At 46.8% G+C, this 25,710-nt stretch overlaps 2 protein-coding genes and 1 long non-coding RNA gene across 4 annotated transcripts in view; all 3 read left to right on the top strand.

The window, feature by feature from the left end:
* The first annotated feature begins 2,112 nt into the window (after positions 1 to 2,112).
* Positions 2,113 to 4,463, top strand: LOC309330568. The gene is made up of 2 exons (XR_014151476.1): positions 2,113 to 3,198; positions 4,226 to 4,463. It is a non-coding gene; the product is annotated as an uncharacterized lncRNA (long non-coding RNA).
* A 2,051-nt stretch (positions 4,464 to 6,514) lies between these two features.
* On the top strand, positions 6,515 to 15,299 carry PSMD9 (proteasome 26S subunit, non-ATPase 9). 2 transcript variants are annotated; one of them, XM_081842304.1, is made up of 6 exons: positions 6,518 to 6,685; positions 8,024 to 8,126; positions 10,792 to 10,985; positions 11,920 to 12,021; positions 13,520 to 13,608; positions 14,938 to 15,299. In XM_081842304.1, the coding sequence occupies exons 1-6, from the start codon at positions 6,563 to 6,565 to the stop codon at positions 14,963 to 14,965; spliced, it is 639 nt and encodes a 212-aa protein (XP_081698430.1). In that variant the 5' UTR covers positions 6,518 to 6,562; the 3' UTR covers positions 14,966 to 15,299. The 2 variants fall into 2 exon arrangements, with proteins under 2 accessions (XP_081698429.1, XP_081698430.1); XM_081842303.1 differs by lacking the exons at positions 11,920 to 12,021; positions 13,520 to 13,608; positions 14,938 to 15,299 and adding an exon at positions 11,134 to 11,180 and having other exon boundaries at positions 6,515 to 6,685; positions 10,792 to 11,094.
* Positions 15,300 to 18,401: 3,102 nt separating this feature from the next.
* Positions 18,402 to 25,710, top strand: part of CFAP251 (cilia and flagella associated protein 251) — a 41,739-nt gene continuing 34,430 nt past the window's right edge. Inside the window, exons 1-6 of the mRNA XM_081842224.1 lie at positions 18,402 to 18,539; positions 19,658 to 20,007; positions 21,641 to 22,207; positions 23,785 to 23,925; positions 25,048 to 25,157; positions 25,375 to 25,483. Of these exons, the coding sequence (XP_081698350.1) occupies positions 19,714 to 20,007; positions 21,641 to 22,207; positions 23,785 to 23,925; positions 25,048 to 25,157; positions 25,375 to 25,483 (1,221 nt within the window). The 5' untranslated portion in view covers positions 18,402 to 18,539; positions 19,658 to 19,713. The remainder of the gene's footprint in view (positions 18,540 to 19,657; positions 20,008 to 21,640; positions 22,208 to 23,784; positions 23,926 to 25,047; positions 25,158 to 25,374; positions 25,484 to 25,710) is intronic.

Genomic DNA, 25,710 nt, shown 5'->3' with positions numbered 1-25,710 from the left:
CCCAGCTCCCATCATCTCTGACTGTTGGCTATGCCAATGGGAGTTGGATTCCAACAGCATCTGCATTGCTATCCTGTGCAAACAAACCTGTTTGCCTGGGATTTTTGGGTGGGCAGGAAGGTGAAGGGAATTTTTTTGCTGCTGCTGCAGATGAAAGTCCAGGTGGTTCATGGAGTGTGCTCTGCTTTTATCTGTTTTGTATAAGCAATGTTGGATCGGTTTTATTCTTGCCTTTTATTATAATGTAAGCTCCCCTGGAATCCTTGGAAGAAAGGCAGGTTAGAAATTCGCTCATGAATAAAAATTGCAGCGGGAGACTTAAAAAGCATTAGTTAGCAAGCTGGGAGCAGACGTTGTCTGCCCAAGGAAGTTGCTTGTTTGTGTGCAGGTGTCATTTGGAATAAATAACAAGATGAAAATATCTTTTTTAATAATTCCAGTAATTTAGCTTTAGTATGTATAATGGGACATGAATCCAATATCTCCATTCAGACCAGGTCTATTCATAGTTTTTAGTTTGGTAATGAGTTGTAATTCAGCAACTTCTCTTTCAAGTGTATTTCTAAAATTCTTCTGCAATAAGACAGCTACTTTAAGATCTTGTATAGAATGCAATTAGAAGCTAATTTTGGTCATCTATCCCTTTAAGAATCCCTTGCCCTTCCCTGTGGAACCAACTGGCCAGAACATTCCTCAACAGTTATAAGGCTGAAGTATCTGACGAAGTGTGTATTACACACGAAAGCTCATACCTTGAAAACTTATATCGAGTTGATCTTTAAGGTGCCACTGGAATTATTAAAAAAGATTTTTTTCATCTTGTTATTTATTTTGACTATGACAGATCAACATGGCTTTCCACCTGAATCTGGTGTCATTCGTAGTTGACCTCTCCCACACACACTGTCTTAGGCGACTTATTCCGGTTTTCAACTTCGGCTTTTGATCTCAAAACGTTCTGTTTATCACAGCTGATTCCTCTGTTCGTCTTGATTGGAATTGGAGGGACCTGCCTGTGCACCATGCGCCTTGCTCTTCGCAACCCTGATGTCAGGTAAGTGCCACCCCTCAGGGCGGGATCAGCCCTTGGCATGGTGCTGACAACTGCCATCCCCGCAAAACCACGTCACGTGCTCCCCGCCTCCCAGTGGCCCCTGGGTGTCCTTCACTGATGGATGTGAGGCAGCGCTTTTGAATGGGACCTCAGCTGGACTCCCATCCGTGGCAGCTGCCCACTACTTTACGCAACTCAGAATTAATCACAGAGATCCGTGGCCTGAGTGGATGGGAGTGAGCTTGGCTTCTTTTCAGAAGCGACACTGCCACTGAAGTGCGTCTGGGGACCCAGTGGCAGGGACTGGTGGCCTGGCTGGGCCAGGCTGATAAGCACCCTTCCAAGCTCCTTGGGGGCAGAGCTTTTGCCACTTTTTAAAGTGTTGCATCTTAAAGCACAACCTGAATAAAATATGACCTGCTGTGCTGCAGAAGTATAATAATAATAATAATAATAATAATAATAGTTATAAAACAAATTATAAAACTACAGTAAAACATTAGCGTCAGCTTCTTAGCTTAGCTAAAAGGGTATTTGGGAAGAGAGTAAAGCCAATGAACTGTCTGAGCAGAAAGCACAAAGTTTATCAGGAACCTGTCATGGAGAAAGTTGCCAGCATCGAGTTCTGTCCAGCACTGCCTCACCAACTTGCCGCTGTCTCTGGTGAAAGGCAGTGAGAAGCTGCCCTTGCATTTATGTAACTGTGCGTTAACTGGCTTTAAAGGGCTTTTACAAATACTTAGGGTACGGTGGCCTTTTTTTACATCCCACATTATAAAAGTGTGCTCTTCTGATGGCACTGAGGAGGCCATGATTGTTAAATTTGGAGGGAACCATGTGCCAAGAGTTGGGCAGAGCGTTACGCTTTATGCTGTATGTTTTTCTTCTTCTTCCAAAGATGTACTCCTTGCTGTCTGCCTCCTGTCACGTTCCTCTGCCTGGCTGGGACAAAAAGAGCAACCCAGAGCCTTGGAACAAGCTGAGACCCAACAACCAGTACAAGGTATGGTAGGAAATACTTAACTAGGGGTATGATGCTGGTTATCTTATAGGCAGAGATTGTTGGGACTCCAACTCCCATCAGCCCCATCCCTGAAATCTACGGAAGATGGGATAATAATAATAATAATAATAATAATAATAATGACCATTTGGTGGGAGGAATAATAAGCTTCAGCTTTGGAAGGCCTGGTGTGTGTGATCACAGCATTTGGGGTTGGAGTAGATGACCCTTGGGTTCCTTCTATGATTCTTCATTCTCCTCTCCAGTTCGATCTTCTAAACTCTGACTGAATAACCAGGATAGATCCCTGAGTTTCTGGCATTGACAAAATTGCTTTTAAGCCCATTAAAGTTGAATGATTAGAGATCCTTTCATGCCACTTTCAAGTCACCTTCAATGGTAGCCCCACGTAGAGCGCATGGTAGTAGTCCAAGCTGGAGATAACGCTTAACCGTGCTGCCCTCTTTCAGTTCTATGCGGTGAATGCAGACTATGACAAGCTGAAAAAAGGAGCGCCCAGATATCTGAAGAGCAAATGAATCTGGGAGCTATGGTTTGGGTCTTTGGGTTTGATGCTTTTGTAACTGGATCTGTAATGGCTTTTAGTCAAATACAATAAATGATTGATTGATTGGTGAAAAGGTGCTTTTTTATTGAGATGCTAACTTTCTCTCTGCATGCCATTCCTTGAACAGCAAAGATAAGGCTTGCTTTCATTGCTCTGTTCATTGGTGCACTTGACTAGTGTTATGTGGAGGGAAATGCAGCCCCTGGGCTGAAAAATGTCCCCCTCCTGCCCCCTTGGGTGCCCGGTGTGCCCTTCACAGATATAGACACAACTTGGGGGAGGGTGTTTTGGCTGCTGAGCTGCCCCCCCCCATTGTGAGGGCTGAGGGTGTGATGGTGATGCCTCCCCAGCTGCTGCCATTGTCTGTGGGTTGACTGTGATGCCACAAACACATCTGGCAGCTGAGCGGGTATAAATGTGGGCCAAGGCGCAAGCCTCGGCAGTTGCCCTCCCCAGAGAGAAATGGGCAGCTTGGTGGCACTCAGCCCTGGTGGTCTCCTGCCCCGTGGCAGCAAGCTGACAATCGGAAGGAGGCAATCGCCTGGTGCTGGGATGCTGTGGAGCAAGGAGAAGGCAAGTACAAAGTTTACTTGCTGGTGGGATCGCTACCTGAAGGCGACGGATATTCATTTTTTTAAAAAAATAATATTTATTAAAGTTTCAACCAGAAAAAAATTACAAAAATAGTAAAAAGAAAACACAAAAAATACAAACATCAGAAAAAACAAAACAAATCTAAAACAAATCCCTCTTTCTATATCTTACAGTTCATTTACTTATTTTCATGACTTCCTCACACCTCCCTTTTTTGTATTCCAATTCAAATGGTTAGTTCAGCAAATCCTTACCCTTCTTTATTTTCTCTTAGTTCTTTATCTTCACCTATTATAACTTCGAATTTTCATCTAATATCAATCAATTTTTACATATTCCTTTTAACTTTATTGCTAAGACCGATTCGTTTCATTCCAACATCATTTTAACATTCAATAATTTTACAGTGTTTCTGTAAGTAATCTTTAAATTTCTTCCAATCTTCCTCCACCAACTCTTCTCCCTGGTCCTGGATTCTGCCTGTCATTTCCGCCAATTCCATATAGTCCATTACTTTCATCTGCCATTCTTCCAGGGTGGGTAGATCTTGTGTCTTCCAATACTTTGCGATAAGTATTCTTACTGCTGTTGTGGCATACATAAAAAACGTTCTATCCTTCTTTGGCACCAATTGGCCGACCATGCCCAGGAGAAAGGCCTCTGGTTTCTTCAGGAAGGTATATTTAAATACCTTTTTCATTTCATTATAAATCATCTCCCAGAAAGCCTTAATCCTTGGGCACGTCCACCAAACTGAAGGCGACAGATATTCAGCTCTGAAGCTCGTTGATATCTGGCAATGGACCTGGCGAGGCTGCAGCTGGTGGGTGGTTGTTGGAAGAGTTTGCGTTCAGGCTAGTGGTTGTCGCGAGGCTACGCTGGCAGAGATGGATGCAAAGTGGTTTGGAAGCCTTGTTTGTTAACAGGCAGCCAAACAGAGGAGGAGTCTGGGGGGACGCTGTTGGATGGGGGCCATCCCAATCACCTGTTTGTCTTTGCCTTAAAGGGATGTCCGGAGCCGGTGAGGTTTTCCCCAAGTCCAGCCTTCAAAGTCATGAAGAGAACCGCAGGACGTCCCTATTTACATTGGAGAAATGAACGTGAAATACTGGCAGCGAACAATGGACAAGGCCGTGGCCGTACCTGAGAGAAGGAGCTTTGAAGGAAGACTGCAGGCGGACATCTGCTGCATTGCAAGTGATGGGGCAGTGGGGAGAGAGAAGAAAATGAGGGAGGAAACATTAGGCCACATTAGGCGCACCGTCCACTGGAAGTGCTATGAAGACGCTTTGAACAGGAATGGCTTCCCCTCAGGGATTCTGGGAACTGTAGGTGGTTAAGGGGACAGAGAGTTGTTAGGCGGGTTAGGCTTAGGCTTAGGGTTGGGGTTAGGCTTAGGGTAGGGGTAGGGGTAGGGGGAGGGTTAGGAGTAGGGTAGGGGCAGGGGTAGGGCTAGGGCTAGGGTTAAATTGGGTTAGTGTTACGGTTAGGGTTAGGGTTCCCTTCTTGTCAGGGAACTTTGGGAAATGTAGCTCGGGTTAAGGGTTAAGGTGTAGGGTTAGGTTCCCTTCTTGTCAGGGAACTCTGGGAATTTTAGCTCTGGTTAGGGAGTAGGGTTGGTGTTCCCTTCTTGCCAGGGAACTCTGGAATTGTAGTTCTAGTTAAGGGTTAAGGGTTAGCGTTAGGGTTAGAGTTAGAGTTAGCGTCAGGGGTAGGGGTGGGGGGTAGAGTTCCCTTTTTGCCAGGGAACTCTGGGAATTGTAGCTCTTGGAGGGGAACAGGGGGTCTCCTAAGAACTCTCTGCACCCTTTTCAAACTCTAGCTCCCAGATTATTTGGGGGAAGAAGCCATGAGTGTTTAAAGCGGCTTCATAGAGCATGAAATGGTGCAGACGTGGCCCTGGCCTCCCTCACCCCACTGCCCCTTATTCTTGAGGAATCGAAAAGATTTCCCTATGCAAATCTCTCAGAAGCAATGTATTTCATCTGGAAAACTATTTAATAAAGATTACTTTAATAAAGATTTAATAAAGATTACTTTTTATTAAAACCTTTGAATGTGTTTGAACTGTGTTTGAGTGCGCAGAGAATGATTTCCCTTGAAAGCAATGCCCTTAGATTACAGAATGATGGAAGAGTTAGATGGGACCACGAGGGTCTTCAAGTCCAGCCCCATGGGGCTCAAAGGACGGCCCTGAGATTAAGGGTCTCGTGCTCTACTCAATGAGCTATACGGATTGATCTAAATAGCAAACACCAATTATTTATTTTTTACAATTTACAGTGGTGTAAAATAAAGGGTGTAGGAAATGAAATGATTGTTGCCTTTTCATTGTTTAAGGATGTTTTGTTAAGACTTTTGATTCAACACATTTATTTCAATATACAGTTGTACCTTGGTTTTTGAACTTAATCCGTTCCGAAGTCCGTTCTTAAACCAAATCGTTCTTAAACCAAGATGTGCTTTCCCATTGCAGCAGGGGACTCAATTTACAAATGGAACACACTCAACAGGAAGCGAAACATGTTCTGCATGCAAGGCAATACACTGACCTTTTAAACAGGAAGCTACTCTTTATGTTTCTAAGCAATTTTTTACCTTTCAATTAATTCAGCCTCCTGCTGCTGCCATGCCGCCGGAGCACGATTTCTGTTCTCATCCTGAAGCAAAGTTCTTAACCCGAGGTACTATTTCTGGGTTAGCAGAGTCTGTAACCTGAAGTGTATGTAACCCGAGGTACCACTGTAAATAGAAAAACTTAACTGAGGTTCTGCCCCCCCCAACCCCATAAATCCTGGCTACACTCATGTGAGTGTCCCATGATCATATTATAAAGTAGTCGTGTTCCATATTATATAGAACAATCACTGCCAACAGTTTTTTGTTTCTCAATGTATTCCTTGCCAATAAAAAATCTGGTGTGGCGAGAGCAAATTTTTATTTTGAAAGTGTGGTCCAGAGAGAAGCGTTTGAGAACCCCTCGATGACGGGCAGAGGATACCCCCCCCCTCCAGGCCCGGGACCTCCTGGTTCGCCGGCGCATGACACGTGTCTATATAAAGCCACCTCGCTTCCACAAATGGGGGGGGGGGTGGTTTTTCAGGAGGCGGGGAAGCCCTTGCGCAGGACGCGCCCACCTTCCCGGGCCCTCTTCACACGTGCACAGAGCCTTCCCCGGCCGGAGGCTGCGCTCGTCACGTGTGAACCGCCCCTCGCCGTCACGCGCAAACCCCGCCTCTTCCTGCAGGAGGCCCCGCCCCCCCCGCCCGGCCGTGACGAGGCTGTTTTGGCTGTCGCGTCCGGAGAGGCGCCCCTCGCCGGCGGGCTTCCCCCTCCTCCCGGCATGTCGGCGCAGGACGAGGCTCCGGAGCCCAAGGGCATCTCCCTCAGCGACGTGCAGCTGCTGCTGCGGAAGAAAGACGAGCTGGAGGCCCAGATCCGAGCCTGTTACGGAGTCCTGGAGGACGTGAGTAGCAGCAACTCCCGGGCCGGGCGGGTTGGGGTCCCGCGGTCCAGTGGCGTAGCGTGGGGGGTGCAGGGGGGGCCGGCCGCACCGGGCGCAACTTCTGGGGTTAGGGCAAATCCACGGGTTAGGGGGCGCAAATCACTTGCCTTGCCCCGGGTGCTGACAACCCACGCTACGCCACTGCCGCGGTCCCAGTGTGACGCGGCAGCTAAAAAAGCCCATGCAATTCTGGGCTGCATCAGTAGGAGTCTAGCATCTAGATCAAGGGAAGTAATAGTGCCACTGTATTCTGCTCTGGTCAGACCTCACCTGGAGTACTGTGTCCAGTTCTGGGCACCACAGTTCAAGAAGGACACTGACAAACTGGAACGTGTCCAGAGGAGGGCAACCAAAATGGTCAAAGGCCTGGAAACGATGCCTTATGAAGAACGGCTAAGGGAGCTGGGCATGTTTAGCCTGGAGAAGAGGAGGTTAAGGGGTGATATGATAGCCATGTTCAAATATATAAAAGGATGTCACATAGAGGAGGGAGAAAGGTTGTTTTCTGCTGCTCCAGAGAAGCGGACACGGAGCAATGGTTCCAAACTACAAGAAAGAAGATTCCACCTAAACATTAGGAAGAACTTCCTGACAGTAAGAGCTGTTTGACAGTGGAATTTGCTGCCAAGGAGTGTGGTGGAGTCTCCTTCTTTGGAGGTCTTTAAGCAGAGGCTTGACAACCATATGTCAGGAGTGCTCTGATGGTGTTTCCTGCTTGGCAGGGGGTTGGACTCGATGGCCCTTGTGGTCTCTTCCAACTCTATGATTCTATGACCCGGGGAGCTGCTGCGACGTCGTGGCCTCGCCCTCATCGCCCGGTGAATTTGCCGCCCTGCCGTCTGCACACCGTTGTGTTTCACTCCTGCGTTGCCGGGGGTTGGGATGGATGACCCTCGAGGTCCCTTCCAACCCAATGGTTCCATGAGGGTATCTGTAACATTGCATCGGTTGCAGCGCTTGGTGTCTTTTAATGCTACCGTGGTCACTTCTTGTTTTTATTATGTGTTTTGATCTTGTATTTTAATCTTCTGTACTACCCTGAGGCCTACGGATAAAAGGCAGTATGAATAATAATAATAATAATAATAATAATAATAATAAACTTGCAAACTAAGATCTCTGCTAATAGCAATGCTATACCTATCTGGAAGTCTCATTGAACTCAATAGAACTTACTTCTGAGTAGACACGTGTAGGATTGTACTGTAAAGGAAAGAGGATTTTAAGCTAATACATTATCTGCCCTATTCAGGAAAAGGTCTCAAAGGGGTAATTGTTTTTTTTCTTTTTATGCTGCAGCAAAAAGGTGTCGGGATGAACGAACCACTTGTGGATGTTGAAGGCTATCCACGTGCTGATGTAGATGTCTATCAAGTCCGGACAGCAAGGCACAACATCATCTGTAAGCAACAGTCCACAATTTAATTGATTTGCAGCCTGGGTACGTTTACTTGGGTATGTTTACTTGGTAGTCAGCTGCACTGTTTTCAGTGGGGCTTACTCTCAGGTAGCATTCAGTGCTTGGGATTGCAGCCACAACACATGAGGGGCTTAAGGTTTGGCTTGCCCACCAATCTGAAAGGAAAATATTAATGGGAAGGAGTGTTCTATATGGCTGGACAATATCTGGTTTTCAGCATTGCGATATATCACCAGCTAAACATTGTGATATACCAATATATCACAGTGTCTGAAATAAGGATGGAGCTATGCAGTGGCCTCGGTTGGTTCATGTTTTTTCCTGTATCATGATTTTTGCCGGCGCCTGCTCTTCTGTTTTGCTGCCCTCTGCATGAGGCAGGGAAGAGCTGAGCTGGCAAGAGTTAAACAGCGGCTGCAGAAACAAGAGGAGCATTGGCTGGCTTCACAGTTTCCCCCATGTTGTGATTTTTGCATAGCACATACACACAGAGAGAATGATTCATGATATATTGCCAGGTCAAAAATTACGAAACCAATACAGTGGTGCCCCGCAAGACGAATGCCTCGCAAGACGGAAAACTCACTAGACGAAAGAGTTTTCCGTTTTGGAGGTGCTTCGCAAAACGAATTTCCTATGTGCTTGCTTCGCAAGACGAAAATGTCTTGTGAGTTCCTGCGGGTTTTCCCCCCTTTTTTCCCCCTTTTTCTAAGCCGCTTATCCGATAAGCCGCTAATCCGCTAATCCGTCAATGGGCTTGCTTCGCAAGACGAAAAAACCGCTAGACAAAGAGACTCGTGGAACGGATTCTTTTCGTCTTGCGAGGCACCACTGTATCACGGTACGGACTTCAAACGGGTTTTGGACGATATGTTGCCCAGCCCTGGGGTTCTATAAAAAGAAGCCTAAGATCAGCAACCTGTGGATAATGCTGTAATTCTGGTACAAGTGCAGACAAGATCTAATGTGTAGAGCATCTATCTAACCTTGAAGGAAAGACCATGGCTCCATGGGGGAGTATCTGCTCTGCATGCTGAAGATCCCAGCTTCCCTTTGTGGCAGCGTTTCCAGGTGGGTCTGTGACCAGGAAAGATTCCCTGGAGAGCTGCTGCCAGTCGGTGTAGGCAGTACTGAACCAGATGGACCCAGATCAAATTTGGTACAAGGCAGCTTCCTATCTTGGGAGAATCCAGCTGTTCTCTGATCAGATGTATAGTTCAAGTAATTTTGTTCCCATTTTTTGAGTTAAATATTATTTTGTTATCATATATAACAAATGATTAATATTTTATCATGTTTATTCATCACTGTGCACCAAAAAAATATCTAAGCAGCAGTATTTTATAGATTTGTTGGTGTCTTAGAGACATTATTATTATTATTATTATTATTATTATTATTATTATTATTATTATTATTTATATGGAGTGTGCAAGCTTGTTTTCTACTGCTGCAGAGGGCAGGACCAAACCAATGGATCCAAATTACAAGAAATGAAATTCTAAGTAATCATTAGGAATAACTTTCTTAGTGGTGAAGGCTGTTCAGCAGTGGAATGGACTCCCTTGGAAAGTGGTTGGCCAGCCATCAGTGGTGGTTTTGAAGCAAAGGTTGGGTGGCCCTGGACTATATGGAATTGGCAGAAATGACTGGCAGAATCCGAGACCAGGGAGAAGAGTTGGTGGGAGAAGATTGGAAGAAATTTAAAGATTATTTACAGAAACACTGCAAAATTATTGAATGTTAAAATGATGTTGGAATGAAACGAAGCGGTTTTAGCAATAAGGTTAAATAGGAATATGTAAAAATGGATTGATATTAGATGAAAATACGAAGTTATAATAAGTGAAGATAAAGAACTAAGATAAAACAAAGAGGGTAAGGATTTGCTGAACTAACTATCTGAACTGGAATGCAAAAAAGGGAGGTGTGAGGAAGTCATGAAAATAAGTAAATGAATTGTAAGATATAGAAAGAGGGATTTATTTTAACTGTTTTTATTTTTTCTGGTATCTGTATTTTTTGTTTTTCTTTTTATCATTTTTGTAACTTTTTTCTTATTGAAACTTTAATAAATATTATTTTAAAAAACAAAAACAAAGGTTGGGTGGCCTTCTGCTAGAGGGTCTTTAGCTGTGATTCCTGCATTTCAGGATGTGGGACTATATGGACCCTTTGAGTCCCTTCCAGCTCAACAATTCTGTGATTGTTGCTTGTGGGCCATTTCCTGAGATCACTCTGCCATTTCTCCTTTCATCCTTTTCATTCCTGTACTGTACATTATTGTACCAAAGCCTCAGTACAGATTTCAAGCCAACTTGAAATCGTTGCCTATTCTTCCATTTCCTCCCCTCCCCTCCATTTCCTGCCAGGGACCCCTCATGCCTGTTCATCCCCAAGCGCATGTGTGTTGATGGCGTTGCTTAAAGCAGTGTTTCCCAACCTCTGGTCTCCAGCTCTTTTTGGACTACAATTCCCATCATCCCTGACCTTTGGTCTTGCTAGCTAGGGATGATGGGAGTTGTAGTCCAAAAACAGCTGGAGACCAAAGGTTGGGAAACACTGGCTTAAAGAACCATAATAACTCAGAGAACAGCTTTCTGTGCAAATACATCTTGGGCTTACAGGCGCTTCCCCCTGCTTTCAGGTTTGCAGAATGATCACAAAGCCTTGATGCACCAGGTGGAACAGGCTCTGCACCAGCTCCACGCCCGGGAGAAGGAGAAGCGCGAAAAGGACGAGGCGGAAGCGCGAGCCGAAGCCAGGAGCCAGAGTCAGGTGTTGCCCCAGGCTTTTGCCAGGGTGAATGCCGTCACGCAGGGTTCTCCAGCGAGCTTCTCGGCAAGTATTGCATCTCTCGCACCCATCCAGACCTTTGTGGGTTTGTTATTTGGCGAAGTAGAACCCTGCTGCTTTGGGCCAGTAGCCGTTGATAGCCTTACCCTCCTCGGTGAATTTGTCTAATCTGCTTTGGAAACTATCCAAACAGGTGGACTTTATCACATCTTATTTGTAATTTAGCTCTTCACTGCTGTGTGAAGAAGTCCTTCCTTTTGTCTGCCATGAATCTTTCATCCCCAACTTCATTGGATGATCCCACTGGGTCCTGGCATGATGAGAAAGGAGAAAATGTGTCCACACCATGTATAATTTTATTTACACCTGTCACATTGCCCCTCTCCACCTGTTACTCAGCCATTTTCAATATGACACTGCTACCAGCTCCCCCCGCCCCCCGGCCATAATTCCTGCTGAGCTGTGCACAGGATTTCAGGTGTCTGCAGTTTGTATTTCTCTTTTTGTATCCCAAACAATCATAATCTTGCTGTTTTTAAATATCTAAGGTTTGGGCGGTCTCCTGCCAAACTTAAAAAGGTAAAGGTAAAGGGACCCCTGACCATTAGGTCCAGTCGTGACCGACTGGGGCGCTCATCTCGCTTTATTGGCCAAGGGAGCCGGCGTACAGCTTCTGGGTCATGTGGCCAGCATGACTAAGCCGCTTCTGGGGAACCAGAGCAGTGCACGGAAATGCCGTTTACCTTCCCGCCAGAGCGGTACCTATTTATCTACTTGCACTTTGATGTGCTTTTGAACTGCTAGGTTGGCAGGAGCTGGGACCGAGCAATGGGAGCTCACCCCGTCATGGGGATTCGAACTGCCAACCTTCTGATTGGCAAGTCCTCTGTGGTAGAACAATGCTAAAGTACCAGGTATTGACTTTGGCTTCCGAAGGGGAAACCAGGGTGTATAATGTGTTCTTTGGTTCTCTCTGAAGGGGTTGCAAGTAGACGACGAGATCGTCGAGTTTGGCTCCGTCAACACTCACAACTTCCAGTCGCTGCAGAATATCGCCACTGTGGTCCAACACAGTGAAGGGGTGAGCAGCTTTCCCCCCTCCCTCCGTGTCTGAAATGGGGTCTCGCCTTCATCCCCACAAATGCTCACAGAGCCTGCCAGTATCAGTGACCAGGTAGAAGCAAACCAAGCCACAGTATGGAGCATGTGCAGAGCGACACTTGCCTGAAGTCACCCGCTGTTGCTGCAACAGGGCAGGAGACTGATAGCTGCCATCCTCCTTAAAGCACTTGTGTCACACCTACTTTCTGGCGCCAAACTAAAAAGGGGCTTCCATGCTACTCCTCCTTTGAACACTGAATCAAGGGGTTTACAGTGGTGCCTCGCAAGACGAAAAGAATCCGTTCCGCGAGTCTCTTCATCTAGCGGTTTTTTCGTCTTGCGAAGCAAGCCCATTGACGGCTTAGCGGATTAGCGCTATTAGCGGCTTATCGGATAAGCAGATTAGCGGCTTGGGGGGGGGGGACCGCAGGAACTCGCAAGACATTTTCGTCTTGCGAAGCAAGCCCATAGGAAATTTGTTTTGCGAAGCACCTCCAAAACGGAAAACCCTTTTGTCTAGCGGGTTTTCCGTCTTGCGAGGCATTCGTATTGCGGGGCACCACTGTATTCCCTTTGGAGTCAACCCTTCAGTGATGACCTGTTGGTGGAAAACAGCACCAGCACTTGCTGTGAATCTGTAGCCCAGCCTGGAGGCACCAGTGACACAGTTCCCACCTGGGAAGGCATCACAGTCTGACTAATCATAGACATTGGTGTCCCGGGCAAGTCTACCAGGATGCATGGGGAGTGGTGTCCATTGTCCTTTAATTCTGTGGCTGGTTAATTTGTCTGTGTGTCTGTGTGTTTTTATGTGTTTTTTTAAAAAAAATTTTAAAACAAAGGTCTATAAATCTAACCCCACCTGAACACGTTATTAAAAAGCCTTTTAAAACTTAAATGCCATTTAAGCTGACAAAGCAGTAGTGTATTTCGAAGCCTTTGAGTAAAGGTTCTGTGATCAGTCAGTAACTTGAAATGTAACACCAAGTGACTCAGAACTTTAAATCCTATAAAGTCCCTTGCCCTTTACTTCTGTGGCTGTATGATTTGTTGATTTGTGTGTGTATTTGTATGACATAGAATCATTTGATGTTTTTATCTAATCAAGTTTACTTGCTTCTTAATCAGAAGAGACAAAGAAAAGTAGAGCTAAATATTTATTAAAAATACCATTAAAAGGAGAGAAAGAAACTTAAAAACAAGTAATAAAATAACATCTAGATAGGCTTCCCTAATCAAGGGACACCTGTCTTTCAGCAGGCGTCTAGAATGATATAGCTAGGGCCCCTACCTGATGTTAATAAGTCCCCACTTTTGGCTGTGCCATAAGCTCAGCAATGAGACACAGAGGACATGGGGGCCTCCCCTCCCTCCCTGCACCTACAGCTCCCTTGTGCATTCCACAAGATAGTCAGCCAGTTACAAAAACTGTCTTGGGTGCAGTGAGGACTCTCTTGTTTATTTTCTGCCCCCTGCAGCAACCGCTAAGTGTGACCGTGATCCGCAATGGTGAGAAGCTTCATCTGGGGCTCACCCCAAAACGCTGGAGTGGAAAAGGGCTTCTGGGGTAAGCAATCCAAAAATCAAAGGCAGAACTGACATCAACACCTTTGTAGCCGGTCCTGCATCACTCTGTAACCTCAGTTCTGAACTGGCCAGCAATGATTGGAATCTCTGCCTCTCCCTTCCATGTGCATTGATGTTTGGCCGCACTAAGGGGAACATATTGGGAGAGGGCCCTTCTCCTCCTCCTCCTCCCCTGTGACACATGTGCCTACCTGTACAATCCTGCCCAGGTGCCAAGAGCCTTCACATGTTGCTGGTGAATGAGAGAGAGGGCCTTCCCTCCTCAGAGAGGCTAACCTGGCTCCTGCTTGGTTAGGCTTAGGCTTCCTGTTCAGACGGGCCTTTGGCAGCTAAGGGGCAGACAAATACTGTGCATTTCATAATGCTGTTTTTCAGTGTCTGAATTTTTTTTGCTATTCTGATATTCCTTATCTTGGTGAATTGAAGCTTGAGATAATGGTGGGATGTAAATAACTGAGTGAGGGAGAATACTCCTGCGTTTCAGAAGGGCTGTTGGGCTCCCAGTTGCCATCACCCCTGCAAACATGGCTGAGTTGGGGCGGGTGGGAACTAGAGTCCAGCAGCGTCCTGAGCGCTACAGCTTCCCCTCCCCACCTGCTCTAGAGGTTCATACCCAGGGAGACTCCCCCCCCCCCAATGAAGCAGCTGTTTGTGTCTGTGTCTCTTTCTCCAGGCAAGCTAAAATTGCATCCTGCAAGCACAAGGAGCTTCTGACCATTCTTGGGCCATTGTGTGCAGAAAGCTGAGTTCTGCATGTAGCAGTAGGGTAGCCCTCCAGGTCAACCTGATGCCCTCCAGGTGTTTGGGACTAAAATTCCCACCTGTGCGGGCAGTGGCTGATGGGAGTTGTAGTCCAAAAGGTCTGGAGAGCATCAGGTTGGCCCAGGGTGTAGGAGTTTGTGCACAGCCTGTTTCTGGACAATCTGGTGGCTGCCTCTTGCATGAATTTCCCAGGGTTTGTGTCCCATTGCTGGCAGCCCCCTTCTCAGGGAGAGTCCTGAGGGGTCTGGTGTCCTGGCCATTCCCTAAACTCCAGGGTCTAGAATGGGTGTTGCACTTCTTTCCTTCCCTGCCCTTGTTTTGGGGAAATAACCCCTCCCCCCAGCTTTTAACGAGGATCTGCAGTTCTTGACTAGCCTTGCCAACCATTTTACTTGTCCAACTGTCAAGCAGATGCTCTTCTGGTGAGTTACAACCCTTCCTCAAATAAAAAGTGCATGTCTCAGAAGTATGATCCTCTTAGATTTCTTATAATCAAAATATTAGAATTGCAGAAGGTCTCATATCTTTCTCTTTTCTTTCCCCCAAGTTGCAATATAGTCCCTCTCCAAAGATGATGTTTTTCAGTGAGAAAGCTCCAAAGTACTTGATGGCATCTCAACCTGGGTTTGAGCCCCTTAACATCTACCCGAAGAAGCCAGGATGTGGAAAGACAAGCGCTGAAGCTTTGGTGTTGGCCGTCAAAAGGGGTTTGAATCTGACACACAGATGCTGTTTTGAAAGAGTTTAAAGGATTTAAAGGATTAGTTAGTCCTCCTCTTACGGTGTTTGCCCCTGTTGTAAATAAAAGTTGGAAAGGGGAGCTTGTGGTTTCCTTACAGAATTGGATCACTTAATTCTGTGACATTTTGGTTTGTTTGGGAATTTGCCAATAAAAGTTTCACACCAGTACTCATGGTGTCTTTCCATTTTCTTTCTTGTTTACTGCAGCATATCTGTTGTCAGACCTGGAATGTTAATTCATGTTGTACTTTGTATTATCAGGTCATTTTGAATAAAGTTTTAAAAATAGGCTTCATGTTCCAGCTTAGACGGGGAAGGGACTGAAGCTCAGTGGCAGAGCACCTGCCTTGCATGTGGAAGGTCCCAAATGCACTTCCTGGCATCTCCAGGTGGGGCTGGGAGAGACCCCTGCCTGAAACCCCAAGAGCTGCTGCAGCCATTATAGCCAATACTGAGCTAGATGGACCAAAGGTGGTCTCCCTTGGTATAAAGCAGCTTTCTTTGCTCCTACAGTAACTAGCAGTATAGCCCTGTGCACAAAGGCATACTTGGAAAAGTCTCTGCAGAGGCTCTAACTAGCAACTGTGTTCTAATTTATATAGACAAATACAAACCATCTCTGTGAGAAAGTATGTGGCCTGATAGCCTGTGTGCCTGTTTAGTTTGCGTTCCAGGAGCTCATTGATGAACGGCAGCTTCAAGGTCCTGCTCTCTTTCTTGGGCTTTTATTTTTATTTTTTAACCAGAATGGGACCAAGCTGTTCTGCATCTAGAGGGTGCCTTTAATAGCCAGTCATTTTAATGACTGTTCTGCATTGTTTTTAAAGGTTTCTTAAATGCTGCACACTTCCATTTTGGGTGTGTGTGTGAGAGAGAGAATGACTGACTGACTTCCCTCAGAACAGCCCTTCAGACATTATTTTGTAAAATAAAAATAAAAATGGCCACCTTATCTGTTGGAGGACAGAGATGTAAATGTCACATGGGCTGCCCTGGGCTGACTCGGGTGCAGAGGGCACTATCCTGTCACCAGAACTGAAGAAAGAATTAACTGCTAGTCCAATCAGGTTTCTGAGGGAAGAACCATCATGTCCTCCAAATGATGGTTGAAATTAGGTCAAGGAGCTCGGGTCTGCAGTAGAAGGATAATTAATTAATTAATTAATTACCTGCCTTCAGAAGATCCAACAGCAGGGCAGAACAATAGGAAATACAAAAACCATATAAAATTAAAATGACAGCTAAAGTGGGACATTATATAATCTCAAGTACCCAAGACCAGGGTAAAGTAGAGTGTCTTTTGTCATGCAGTATATAAATATTGTGAAGTGTAATAAAGAAAAATAATGGTGTGGTGAAACTATTCAAAATGAAAATTATGGATGAGAATAAAGACACATGAGGGGAGAAAAGCCTTGAGCTTCTCTTCAAGATGCCAGACTAGTTCAAAGCAGAGTGACATGCCAACGGGTAGAAAAAAACAGGTAAAATTATTGAAGAAGAAAATGAAACTTGTCACACAGACAATAAAATTAGATAACCACATTGAACTTTTGTATCATGGGTTGAGGGAGCTGCGTATAGGCAGAAAGCAGAAGTATTTCAAAAAAGCGGAAAAATGGCAAAAGTGGAGAAGATACCCTCCGTGATTGTGGATGTGTAGTATATGCTAATAAACAGAGTAGAACAGGGAGGAATTATCAAGGAAATCAGACTCGTGACAGAAAAGAAGGTAATAAAAAAACAACCTTCAACAGATGCATGTTTGTGAACTAAAGGTAAGAAACAAGCAGCATAGCAAAATAAGAGGCTGAAGCTGGAGGCGTCCCATCCAGCTGCGCTCACATCTGGAATAGCAACGCCCTTCGAAGCCTGGAAAAGCAGGAAAGATAAACTAACTAGATAAACTAACAGGAAGGATTCGAAACTGGCGAGACCAGAAATTCACAGAAGACTGGAGTAAATTTATGGACTATTCGAAAAGTAATTGTGAAGAACAGATGACGTTTGTAGGGTTGCAAGAAGTTTTGCGAGGAGTATTATTAGAAGTATTGTAAAAATGGACAAGGGGGAGGATGATTTGTTAAGAGATGTAAAGGCAATATAAAGTTAAGAAACGCGTAAGAAGTGGTTAAAACGGTGGATCATCAGAGGTGCTGATGGAAGTCCAAAAAGATTGTATAAGTGATAAGTTCTGTGGTACATTTTATAATTTATATGTTAAAATGAATGAAAATATTATTTTTAAAAAAAGGAAAAGCAGGAAAGTGGAGGAGGTGTTGCGAGAAGTCTGGCCCCATAGGATCCAACTCCCAGGGCCCGAGGGGTCTTCGCCCCCCGAAAGTGGATGGGCATTGCCATTACATTATGTGGGCGGGGCTTACCTAGGGCTCCCCCCAAGTATTTTATTCAAGTTGCCCCCCTTGCAGAAAAGAGAGCGGACTTTCTTTTTTTAAAAAAATAATATTTATTGAAGTTTTGAATAAACACACATAAACACATATAAACACAAAGGACAATAAAAGCATAAACGATCAAACAAACAAATCAAAAACAAGTATAAGTTCAAACCATATTTTCTGAACCTAATTTCACCGACCTCCTCACACCTCCCCCTTCTGTATTCTAATCTCATTTCTCTTAGCAGCAAATCCATTCCCACATTTCCCATAGTTTTTATTAATTCTATTCTTTTTCCTTAATCAGTGCCCCTGCAATCCACTAATTTTTAAACCCATATCTTTTTAACCTTCATTAATTTTGTAATTACAGATAGGTAGCCGTGTTGGTCTGCCATAGTCAAAACAAAATAAAAAAATTCCTTCCAGTAGCACCTTAAAGACCAACTGAGTTAGTTCTAGGTATGAGCTTTCGTGTGCATGCACACTTCTTCAGATAAATTTTGTAATGTTTAATTTTGTAATGTTTAATTTTGTAATGTTTATTAAGAAGATTGGAAGAAGTTTAAAGGCTATCTTAATAAGAGAGTGGACGTTCAGCCCTCGCACAAAGCGGAGCAGCGCCCACCTCCCCCCTCCGTTACCCAGGACCCCTGCCAGGTGCGGGCGAGCACCTGCGCGCTGCCACGGGCGCACCTGCCAGGCGCGAGCGGCGCTCCCCACGCTCCGCAAAGCGCACCTGGCGCCTTCTCGGCTCGCGCAGCCTCCGAAAGGGGAAACGTTAAGCTCCGCCCTCCTCCTTTCCTCGGACCGCCATTGGTCTTTAATTTGCATAGCCCCGCCCGTCAACTCCCCCGCGCAGGCGAAAGGAAAGGGACCGGGCTGCCGCCGGTCGCTATGGCAACAAGGGGAGGAAGCCAAACAGCTGCCGGTCCCGCAGGAGCAGCTACGCGGCGGCAGACGAGGCCCGGGGCTCCTGGGGGTCTGTTGCAAAGGGGCAGGGGAGGAGGTAGGTCTCTCTGCTGCCTCCACTGCGTTGCATATTCATGCCCTTTCCTTTTCTCGCCAAGGAGCTCAAGGGGATCCCCTGCACGGGGTGGCTCTCCCCCACTGCTCCTCCACAACAACCCTGCGAGGTAGGGTAGGCCGAGAGGCAAGGACTGGCCCAAGGCCCTCACTCTGTGGGCAAAGTGGTGCCCAAGTGGGGGATTTGAACCCTGGTGGGTGGCGCTGTGGTGTGGTCAAAACCATGGAGCCTAGGGCTTGCCAATCGGAAGGTTGGTGGTTTGAACCTCCATGATGGGGTGCAGTGGCGTAGCGTGGGTTGTCAGCACCCGGGGCAAGGCAAGTAATTTGCGCCCCCTAACCCCTTGTATTTGCGCCCCCTAACCCTAACCCCCAGATGTTGCGCCCGGTGCGGCCGGCCCCCCCTGCACCCCCCATGCTACGCCACTGATGGGGTGCGCTCCTGATGCTCAGTCCCAGCTCCTGCCAACTTAGCAGTTCGAAAGCACACCAAGTGCAAGTAGATAAATAGGTACCGCTCCAGCGGGAAGGTAAACGGCATTTCTGTGCACTGCTCTGGTTCGCCAGAAGCAGCTTAGTTATGCTGGCCACATAACCCAGCTGCCTGCGGACAAACACCGGCTCCCTCGACCAGTAAAGCGAGATGAGCACTGCAACCCCAGAGTCGTTTGCGACTGGACTTAACTGTCAAGGGTCCTTTACCTTTACCATCCCGGGTTCTAGTCTGGTGCTCTTCGCCACTGTGCCTCACTGGCTCTCCCCCACTCTTCTCTCCTTGGTAAGTGGGGCTAAGATTGTTGCCTAGAATATGAAAGACGTAAAAGCACCCTGGAGTATTTTTTCCTTCATTAGTGGGCAATCTAGGGTGCTTGTTTCATAATTATATATACTATATATACTGTATATTTTACAAAGTCGTTTTTCTGTTCTCTGTCCCTATGGACACCTCTTAAAGAGATGATGGTCAAACTTTGCATGGAGGTTTGTGGCACCAAGGAACAGGTTGTTGTATGTGTTTGGATACAAATGGGCACCACTGAGAACCAATATGGTAGATTGTGCTGTTCAAAACTGCACTTATTTATTTATTTGTTTCTTAAGAGCTCCTGAGTCACACTGGGCACAAGACTGCTTGTTTCCAGTAAAGTTCCTTGGAGATGGAGGAAGACACCAGTGAAACGGAACCCCCTTCTCAGGGGACAAAAGGATCGGAGGAAGCGACTGAGGCACCAAGAGAAGAGATGGAGGTTGTGGGTGCTGCTATGGACTCGGAGCCAAGCCTTCAGAGCCAGCCCAGTCCACAGCCCCAATTTTTAGCAGAACCCATGGAAGTCACTTTTGACAGGGAGACACCAGTGCAGGCCTCGCAAGATGTTCTCCCAGCAGAAACCAGCAGCTCTCCGACCCTACTGGAAACTTCCAACGACACTGCTGCCACCAGTTTACCTGGTGTAAGTATCCACACAAAGCATTTGTTATGGTGAGTCCCATAAATCAGCAGAGGTGCCCCAGTGGCCCAAAGACACAGGGCTTTTTCTTCTGTAGGTGGGCACACAGCATGCAGCGTCCTAGGAAGCTCACCTTTCATTTTGAAAGACTAATAATAAAAACATCATGTTTCTAGTTCTCATGAAAGTATTGATAGGCCTGGAAGTATTTGGAGTATTGCCGGGTGGACACCAGGGAGCAGAGATTCAGGGCTTTGCAGTTTGGGCTCCTGCACATGAAATTGATAAACTATTCAATTTTTGCAAGCACTTAAAGCAAACTGAAAAGGTATAACCTGCAAAGGTCTTCACAGCTGGACACCCCCTCTCCCCACTCTTTTTCAAAACTTTGGCTTTGTGAAGGTGCTGTCCTGAGAGGGATATTGTTGCTTATTCATAGGCAGGCAAGGAGACCAAAGTGGATGGCAATTAGCATTGAACTTGCAAGTACCTATTTATAAGTCTGGAAGTGCAGATTTAGGGACGCAGGTGGCGCTGTGGTCTAAACCACAGAGCCTAGGCCTTGCCGATCAGAAGGTCGTTGGTTTGAATCCCCGCGACGGGTTGAGCTCCCGTTGCTCGGTCCCTGCTCTTGCCAACCTAGCAGTTTGAAAGCACATCAAAGTGCAAGTAGATAAATAGGTACCACTCGAGCGGGAAGGTAAACGGTGTTTCTGTGCGCTGCTCTGGTTTGCCAGAAGCGGCTTAGTCATGCTGGCCACAGGACCTGGAAGCTGTACGCTGGCTCCTTCGGCCAATAAAGCAAGATGAGCGCCGCAACCCCAGAGTCATTCACGATGACCTAATGGTCAGGGGTCCCTTTACCTTTAAGTGCAGATTTAGGAATGATTACCATAACTTAAATAGAAATACAAATTAGAATGAATTATTAGGCCATTTTCATGCATTTGTATGTATATAGTATCGGTTTCCCCCCCCCGTGAACCTATTATATACTTATCTGTTTATCGTAACATTTGTACTCTGCTAACATTTATTTATTTATTATCTATTTATTTATTTATTTATTTATTTATTTATTTATTTATTATCTATTTATGTCATATGATTATACCCCTTGATTGCAAAAAAAAAACCTCAAAGTGGTTTTCAAAACAATAAAATTATCAATAAAAACAGCTAAAACATTTTTAAAAATCAGTGATAATCTAAAAGCAAATAAAAACACATGTCAGTGTTCTGCATGTCTGAACAGACTTCCCTAAATAAAATTGTTCTTAGCAGGTGCTGAAAAGAGTACAGTGAAGGCATCTGCCTGAGGTCAATAGCCAGGGAGTTCCAAAGATTGATTCCTTACAACTGCGAAACGAACATTGTGTGGCACCTGGGCCACTTCTGGTAGTTGTAGTAGCAATGATGATAATACTAGGAATATAAAACATCTCATGATAGTGGGGAAATCTAGCCAGGGAACTTCTGATGGTCAGTGTCCAGAGCTGTGGCCTCTCCCTTCTCTTGCCTCTTTGGACTGGACTTGGTGGTTTCAAAGAGAGAACAGCCCTCTCTGACAATTTAAATCGAGAACTCTCCTCTCCAAAGCAGGGTGTTCAACCCAAAACATTGTTTTGCCTCTTAGGAAATAGCGGCTAAGCAGCCTTCAGAGGAGGAAGAGCCTGGAGTCCCAGAAGACGAGACCAGCAGCAAAAAGACTCAGGAGTCCCCCGCCAGGGAAGCAGCAGCAGCAGATGACCAAGGTGTAGGTCCTGCTTCTGCTCTGGAAGCAGAGAGGGTGGCTGGTGCAGAGGAAGGACGTGGCCTCATGCGCACCCAGAGTGTTGCCAGGAGAGAGGAAGCCGGGAGCCCCAGAGAGGCAGCAGTGAGCTTCAGAGAGCCCCTTGCCTCGGGACAAGCTGCAAGCTCTGCAAGCAGTGGTGGGCCTGGCAGTCCAGCCACAAAGGCCGAGGCCGAGGTGAGCCACGAAGTCAACGCTGCCCTTGGAGGCACAGGGCCCTCAAGTGAGGATGAAAGGGCCAGCCGGGAAACAGAGGTGAAAACAGCTCAAGGAGAGAGTGGCCCTTCCCAAGCACCGACTGCAGCCAGCAGCCTGACCCCAGCAGAGGGGCAGGAGGAGTCCGCTGTCTCTTCGGCCCTCCCTGGCATGACCTTAGAGGAGACCAGCAGGCCACTCTCGGCGCACCCACTTGTGAGTATTGCTCAGAAAGGGAGCGGCATCAGTGGAACAATGAAAGAGAGGCTCCACCTCCTTTCTGTCTTCTTACAGTAAAATACAATCACATCTTATACACATTAAACTTGTGCGACTTCACGCATGTGCGATGGAAGGCCGATCAGTTTGAATCCCAAAAATTAAATGAAGACAAGGTTTTCACTGTGCGAGAAGAGCTTTTAAGCTCTCTGCCCTGCTTTACTGGGACAGGCCATCTCATTGTGCTGTCTCTGGAACTGGGGGGATGTTTGCACAACAAGATCTTGTGGGAACTCGGGCAGCCTTGTGAGATCTCACAAGAGCATTGCCAAGCTGGCAGGCTGAGTGGGCCTTGCTCAGTCAAAGCTCTCTGTTTTGCTTGGGAGACAAGGCCCATGTGGCATCCCAGCTCTGGAAAAGAAAGGTATGCATTTTTGCATATATGCACCAGACCCAGAACATGACCCCAGTGTAAGATCCGGTTGTACTGAACATTTTCGAAAATCGATAAAAATTAATTGGCCAAAAAAAATCTGATTGTACTGTACAAGCGCTATTGGGAGTCACCCAGTCAAACATCAGTTTCATTCAAGGGCCCATCTAGACATTTTAAAGTTGTGCATTCATGATTGTGCTTGTGATGGTCTAAGGGCAGCTCTGTGATGGGATGTAAGGAGGCATCTTTCTCCATTCTGTCCTGCATCCCCCTCCCCCCCAGTTTCTGTTCCACTGCCAAAAATGACGTCAGAGTACACCCGCAATGGAAGCACATGTAACTTGTGCACATTCAGCTTTATGCACTTGGCAAAATTAAAAAGGGGGTGGAAAGGGGGTGAGTGTGCAGGGGGGAAATCTTTGGCAATCCCACCCTCCATCGCAGCCAGTGTATTTTGACACTATACACGGTTTTGCTTTAGGTGTGATCCCCGGCATGTAACCCCTGTGTAAGTTGTGGGATTACTCTATTTGTATCGTTTTCTGCTGTAGCAAAATGACTTAACTTACACAATTAATTATGTAAATTACATAAGTTACGTTGTCATTACATTCTACCACATTTATTCCACAATGTAAATGTTGTTGCAGAAGACACCCAGACCAAAAAACAAAAAATAAAAACAAAGTACCAGTCTGGAAGGGCACAAAATTCATGGTTGCATGCAAATTTAATTTATGGCATTTGCGGTCACAATATGTTTTTGATTACTGCTGGGGGGGTGGGGTTTCCACACTTTCCATTTACTGCTGTGCACACTTTGCAACAGGTACACTTAGCATATTGCTGCTGTGTGATGTGATCTGACTCATCATTTGTAACTCCCTCCCTCTGCCCCGCCACTCTCCCTGGCACAGCCGCTCCCCCTCCCCAGAGTTGCCAACAGGCAGCTCCTTCAGCCCCCCCCCCCCATCACTGTCCTGCTCTGACCAGCCCCTCCATGATGCTTCCTTGGGACTCATTACTTGCACCAGTTGTGCTGTTGGGCTTATATCAGTAAAAAATGTTGATGTTGGGGTGTGTTTGTGTATGTTTTTTTTACTAAGCAGAGCCTCTCTGCTCTGGCTTTCTCTTTCAGAGTTTGTCTTGGGTCTTTGGCTATAACAGCGAACTCCCGGTTTTCAACCTGCTTGATGAAGACTACCGAGTGATCTTATACGTCTCCTCTCACACGGCCGTGATCCATGATGTCCTCAGGAACAGGCAATATCTCCTCCAGGTACGGGTCAGTGCTGGAGAACCCATTTGTTCTTTCCCTTCCTCCTCCCATCAGGCCAAATGAGGAGGAGGCTTCAGGCCGCAGAGGCAGATGGCAGGAGGGAGGAGCGGTGACCTAGTGCTGGAGGACAGAGCTGAGTGTGGCATGTGGCCTGTTTCCCCCCGCCCCCTCTGCCAGCTTGAGAGATTTTTCTGCCTGAGGCACAGAACAAGATGGCGCCCCATCCCGTTCTTTGCACAGAAGCTCACCAAACGGGCAGCTGAGATGCGGTTCCACACTGGTGTTGGGGCAGCCATCTTGTGCTACCCCTCAGGCAGCAGCCGGGCAGATTTCAGGGCGCACACAGAGCTCTCCATCATCCCAACACCCTCCCCGGCTGCCCCATGCTAGATTCCTTCCACTAGTATGCTGCCCTCAAGCACAGTGGAGGAAGTTTCCCTGCTGCCAGCGCTTCTGTCTGGTCAGCTTCTGTACATGAAACTGGATGGGGCGCCATCTTGCCCTGTACCACAGGCGAAAAAGGTCCCGTGTCAGAAGGGTTTTTCCTGTTTGCTCTTCTTGTTTCAGCCGCTTTGCCCTACCACCCGCCTGCTTGGCGGCACATCTTGCCTAACAGAGAGAACTATAATCTGAAGTCGCCATGATGAAAACTGAAGGGTGGAGGGTTTTACTGTAAACGACTTAATCCTGAGCACGTTTCCCTCTGGTGCCGCTGGCCATCGGCAGGGGAGGACCTTGGTCATATGGAGCTCTGTTTGAGGCCAAAATTCGTGGCCTGCACCTCTCACGCTGCCTTCCCAAAGCTGGGCAAGCACTAACTAGGCTGGGGTAAGGACTCCAGGACCCTGTCAGAGCCCTCACGCCTCCGTCCCAAAGTACAGCGCTTACTAGGCTTTGGGAAGGCCTCCCTGTGTCCCATGTAGGGAAACCTGGTGTACTGCCCTAAGTATGCACCTGCCATCGGCAGTGGTCCTGACCCCCACTGAGATGCATTCCTTGACAGATTACCCACAAGATTACGTCCCCAATAAAAAAAACGGTCCAACATTTAGCATACCGGCTTGTGGGAGATTTCCCATGAGCTGCCTCTGCAGAGCTCGCTCTCTTCCTTTGACTTTCCAGGGACACACAGACTGCATTTCCTGCATCTGCATAAGTGAAGACCGAAGGTGGATAGCAACAGCTGACAGGGGCCCCCAGAGCATGGTGACTGTTTGGGACGGATACTCTGCGTAAGCATCTGGTGGCAGAGGTTTGCTAACCATTTATTTCCACGTTAGACCTCTCCCGCATTGGCCTTAGCTGCCAATAGTGTTGGTGTCGCGACTCTTAAAACTTGGTGGGTAATTGGGCAGCCATAAAGCCAAGGTCTCGGCTGCATCTGTCCCTCCAGGGCAGAAGTGAACCTGCTTCAGTTTCAGAGCATTCAGTGTGTGCTGTGTTCTCCAGGATTCCTGTGCACACCATATTTGACAGCCACCCAGAGGGCGGAGTCTGCGCCATCGCAATTTCGCATGATTCCAAGTTTCTGGCTACCATCGGGGCTGGGGAAGTGCAGGTAAAGGAAGCATCTCCTGCGCTGAATCCTCTAACTAGGGTGTCTCGAATTCCTGAAGGAGAGAAGTGAGGGGGGCACTCTCGATGGGAGGGCATGAACAGTTTTGTTTAATGGGCTATAAGCACTCAGGAGTCAGGATTTCCCAGAACATGGACTCTTTGGGCTCTGCAGTGGCAGAGCTTCATGCTCTGGCACCGGGCGGGGGGGGGGAGGTGGAGAGCAGGCGG

The sequence above is a fragment of the Podarcis erhardii genome (assembly GCF_964252035.2).
Source record: "Podarcis erhardii genome assembly, chromosome: 15".
In the NCBI taxonomy this organism is placed as follows: Eukaryota; Metazoa; Chordata; class Lepidosauria; order Squamata; family Lacertidae; genus Podarcis; species Podarcis erhardii.
The sequence above is the reverse complement of the archived record's forward strand: the minus strand, read 5'-3'. Positions and strand labels throughout refer to the sequence as shown.

Bases quoted from the DNA above. Each gene is read 5' to 3' on its own strand.
- PSMD9 (XM_081842304.1), top strand. From the start codon at position 6,563: ATGTCGGCGCAGGACGAGGCTCCGGAGCCCAAGGGCATCTCCCTCAGC. The intron at 6,686-8,023 runs GTGAGTAGCAGC...TTTATGCTGCAG, and splicing joins GTTACGGAGTCCTGGAGGAC to CAAAAAGGTGTCGGGATGAA. The intron at 8,127-10,791 runs GTAAGCAACAGT...CCCTGCTTTCAG, and splicing joins AGCAAGGCACAACATCATCT to GTTTGCAGAATGATCACAAA.